The sequence below is a fragment of the Geospiza fortis genome, unplaced genomic scaffold (genome assembly GCF_000277835.1).
Source record: "Geospiza fortis unplaced genomic scaffold, GeoFor_1.0 scaffold179, whole genome shotgun sequence".
Lineage (NCBI taxonomy): Eukaryota > Metazoa > Chordata > Aves > Passeriformes > Thraupidae > Geospiza > Geospiza fortis.
In genome coordinates this window covers 537,170-541,538 of record NW_005054533.1, presented here as the reverse complement: position 1 = coordinate 541,538, position 4,369 = coordinate 537,170, and the positions used below count along the sequence as shown (strand labels likewise).

Sequence of the window (4,369 nt, the reverse complement as noted above, 5' to 3'; positions counted from 1 at the left end):
GGGGGCGGGCCACCGCCGGGCTGGTGCGGCTGCTGCTGCGGCGCGGTGCCGACGCCAACGCCATCGACTACGACGGCGTGTCCCCGCTGGGCTGGGCCCTGCAGGCCGCGGCCTCCCGCCCCGAGCTGCTGCCACACCTCACCCTGCAGCTGCTGCTCAACCATGGATCCCAGAGGATTTGGCCATCGGCCTTTGTCAAGGTACATGCCCCAAAATGGCGCCCAGAAAATTTGGCCCTTGTCCTTCAGCAAGGTACCAGCCCCGAAATGGCTCCCACAGGATTTGACCCCAGGCCTTCATCAGGGTACAAGCCTCAAAATGGCTCCCAGAGGATTGGACCCCAGGTCTTCAGCAAGGTACCGGCCCCAAAAGGGCTCCCAGAAAATTTGGGCCTTGGCCTTCAGCAAGGTACCGGCCCCAAAATGGCTCCCAGAGGATTTGGCCCTTGGCCTTCACAAAGGTACTGGCCCTGAAAGGGCTCCCAGATAATTTGGCCCCAGGCCTTCATCAAGGTATTGGCTCCAAAATGGCTTCCAGACAATTTGGCCCCAGGTCTTCAGCAAGGTACCGGCCCTGAAATGGCTCCCGGAGCACCTCAGACCCAGGGGGTTGAGGTTGGGTGTAGTTATTAATTTTGGAGTGGTTTTGAGGGTCCCCAGGATGAGGTGAGAGATGAGAATTAACTCCAAGTTCTCAGAATGCTAATATATTACATTCTATTCTATTCTATTCTATTCTATTCTATTCTATTCTATTCTATTCTAAAACTACACTAAAGGAAGAGAAAGGAGACATCAGAAAGCTAGAAAGGAATGAATAATAAAAACCCATGACTGACCAGAGTCCTGACACAGCTGGACTGGGATTGGTCATTAATTAAGAACAATTCACGTGCTGGGTAAACAATTCTCCAAATCACATTTGCTCCATGGAGCAAATCCATGGAGCACAGGAGCATCCATGTCTGTCGGGGTCACTGCTCGCCATGGTGGATGGATGGCTCCATTTTTAGTCCTGGTTTTCCCAAGACTAAAATGTGCTTTTGGCCAGAAATTTGTATAGGTTTGGGTTTTTTTCCCCCTTCTAATTGTGCTTTAAGTATTGCAGTCCAGAGGAGCAAAACATGGAGAAACTGAAGCTTCCCAACAGAAGAAATCCTGGCAAAGGGATTTTTCATAAAATATGAAAGTGACAGTTGGGAGATTTGGGACATCTGAAGGCGGAGGTGGGAGAATTTGGGAGAGTTTCCCAGTCTGTGGGGCTGGAGATTGATGGAAGTGAAGGCCCAGCAGAAGGGCAGGATGGAGCCAGCGCGGCTCAGAGGGGATTTTCCTTGTGCACTGGTATTCTAGGGAATATCAGAGGCAGGCTTGGCTCACAAGCTGCCTCATGGCTCTGTGTTCCATTGATTTTACATCAAACCATAAAGAAAATATTATCCTGCCAAATATTATCCTTGTCAGGCACAAGCCAAAAATGTAAATAAGGAGTGAGGGCTGCATCCAGAGGAAAAAATGCCTCAGCGGGATGGGAATTCCCACTGCTCCAAAAGGCACCAGGAGAAACCCCACGCCTTCCCCATCCCAACACGGGGCTGTCCCAGCCTGGAGCAGGGTGGGGTGGGACAAACCCTGGCTGCAGCAGGTGGGTGTTGTCCCCTCTGTCCCCGCCTCTCTGTCTGAGCCCTCCCACCATCCCTGGACAGGTGCTGAAATCCTGTGCAGCCGTGCCAGAGGTCATCGAGGTCCTCTTCAACTCCTACTCCCAAATCCCGGTGTCCCAGGAGTGGAGAGAGGCCGTGCCACAGGAGCTGTTCCAGGTGAGGCAGCCCTGCTGGTTTGAGACCCAAGGAGGGGGTTTTTCCCAAAGAATTAGTGTTTATTTTCCCCAAAGAATTAGGGTTTATTTTCCCCCCAGACTGATTTTCCCCCCCCACCCAGACTTCACTTGGATGGAGGAAAAACAAAAGGAATTTTCCCTAGAGCAGCACCACACACCTGATCCCTCCAGGCTTGCATCCCTCCACCTCCACCATCCTCCGACCCCACATCCCTGTCCCAGCCTGCCATAAAATCCACTCTCAGCCTCTGGAAGTGAGCCTGGAGCCAGAGCACTTCCCAGCAGGAGCCCACATCACTTGTTTTGGTTGGGAAAAGCTCCTCCTTGGATGTGCAACAGGTACAGGCAGCCCACTCTGGGGTGGTTTGGGATGGCTCCTGGCCACAGAGGCTGTGAGGGATGGCTGGAATGCAAACAAAGCCTCCAGCTTTTCTGAGGAATGGGAGAAAGGATTTTTTCCCCCCAAATTAGGGAAAGGCTGAGGCTGCACAGCCCAATCCTGCTTCGTTTCCCTGTTCCCTCAGGGACAGGCTCTCTTCTCCATCAGCTTCCTGTGGGATGCTGCTGCACCCTCCCTGAGTCTGGTTTCCCCCAAGGTGCTCCAACAGGGGAATTCCAGTCCACAAGGTCCCAATTCCATGGGAGAATTCCAGTCCAAAAGGCCCCAATTCCACAAGGTCTCTATTCCACAAGGTCTCAATTCCGCAGGAGAATTCCAGTCCACAAGGTCCCAATTCTACAGGAGAATTCCAGTCCACAAGGTCCCAGTTCCACAAGAGAATTCCAGTCCACAAGGTCCCAGTTCCACAGGAGAATTGCAGTCCACGAGGTCCCAATTCCACAAGGTCCCAATTCCACAAGGTCTATTCCACAGGAGAATTCCAATCCACAAAGGTCCCAATTCCACAAGAGAATTCCAGTCCAAAAGGCCTCAATTCCACAAGAGAATTCCAGCCCACAAGGTCCCAATTCCACAGGAGAATTCCAGTCCACAAGGTCCCAGTTCCACAGGAGAACTGCAGCCCACAAAGTCGCAATTCCACAGGAGAATTCCAATCCAAAAGGCCCCACTTCCACAGGAGAATTGCAGTCCACGAGGTCCCAATTCCACAAGGTCTCAATTCCCCAGGAGAATTCCAATCCACAAGGCCCCAGTTCCACAGGAGAATTGCAGTCCACAAGGTCCCAATTCCACAAGAGAATTGCATTCCACAAGGTCCCAGTTCCACAGGAGAATTCCAGTCCATGAGGTCCCAATTCCACAAGAGAATTGCAGTCCAAAAGGCCCCAGTTCCCCAGGAGAATTCCAGCCCACAAGGTCCCAATTCCACAGGAGAATTCCAGCCCACAAGGTCCCAATTCCACAGGAGAATTCCAATCCACAAGGCCCCAGTTCCACAGGAGAATCGCAGAGTCCCTCACCCACCCTTTCCCTGTGTCACTGCCCATTCCCCACCCCCCCAGCCACACCTGGGCTCCTTCCCTCCAACCTTCTTCCCTAAACACCTCCAGCTTCTCCGGCAGCCCGGAGAGGCGTGATCCCGGGTGACAGAGCCCACGTGGGTGGCACTGTCCCCGTTGTCCCCTCTCTGCAGCAGCACCGGGCGTTCTACGAGTCCCTGCTGGGGCTGGGGGGGCACGCGGAGCCTGCAGCACCTGTGCCGTGCCGCCATCCGGGCACACCTTGGCGACAAGTGCCACTGCCTCATCCCCCTGCTGCCCCTGCCCAGGGCCCTGCAGGAGTTCCTGCTGCTGGAGCCCCAGGGAGTGGTGCTGTGATGGGGCACATCCAGGAGCACATCCAGGAGCAGATCCGTGGAGCATCCGTGTCCGTCGGGGTCGCCGCGGTGGGTGGAGGGCTCCATTTTTAGTCCTGCTTTTCCCAGGAATAAAATGTGCTTTTGGCTGGAAATTTGTATAGTTTTGGTGGGTTTTTTCCCCCTTCTAATTGTGCTTTAAGTAGATTATAAAGAGTAATAAAATGATCAGTGGCTGATAGGAATAATGCTGATTGTAGAAGATCCCTGCCAAGCTGCTCAGGTGTGGGAAGGGAGGGACAGGGCAGGGGACACAAAATCAGCCCAAGGGACCCAAATCAGCTCAGGGGGTTCGAACTAACCCAGGGGATCCAAACCAGCCCAGGGGACCCAAATCAGCCCAGGGGACCCAAATCAGCTCAAGGGACTCAAACCAGCTCAGGTGATTCAAACCAGCTCACAGGACCCAAAACAGGGGACCCAAATCAGCCCAGGGGACACAAACCAACTCAGGGGACCCAAATCAGCCCAGGGGACCCAAACCAACCCAGGTAAGCATCAAATCCCCTGGGATAAATCTCCCCTGGGAATGGCACGAGCAGAGGTGCTGTGTAGAAGCCCTCAGCAGGATGCAAAGTCTAGCAGCATTAATAAAAACCCTAAAATAGATTTTAAATTTTTTTTTTTTAATGTAGGAGCCACCTAGAATGTTGTGGTTATTCCATGCAGCAGGGTGACACAAATCCCTGTAGGTCCCAGCCCCTCCCATACCC

The 4,369-nt window shown here is 53.3% G+C and overlaps 1 protein-coding gene across 1 annotated transcript in view; it reads left to right on the top strand.

Annotated features, from left to right (window-relative positions):
* Nucleotides 1-3,618, top strand: part of ASB18 (ankyrin repeat and SOCS box containing 18) — a 16,274-nt gene extending 12,656 nt beyond the window's left edge. The window contains 4 exon segments of the mRNA XM_005431727.3: nucleotides 2-200; nucleotides 1,706-1,819; nucleotides 3,435-3,475; nucleotides 3,477-3,618. Of these exon segments, the coding sequence (XP_005431784.3) occupies nucleotides 2-200; nucleotides 1,706-1,819; nucleotides 3,435-3,475; nucleotides 3,477-3,618 (496 nt within the window).
* Nucleotides 3,619-4,369: the final 751 nt, after the last annotated feature.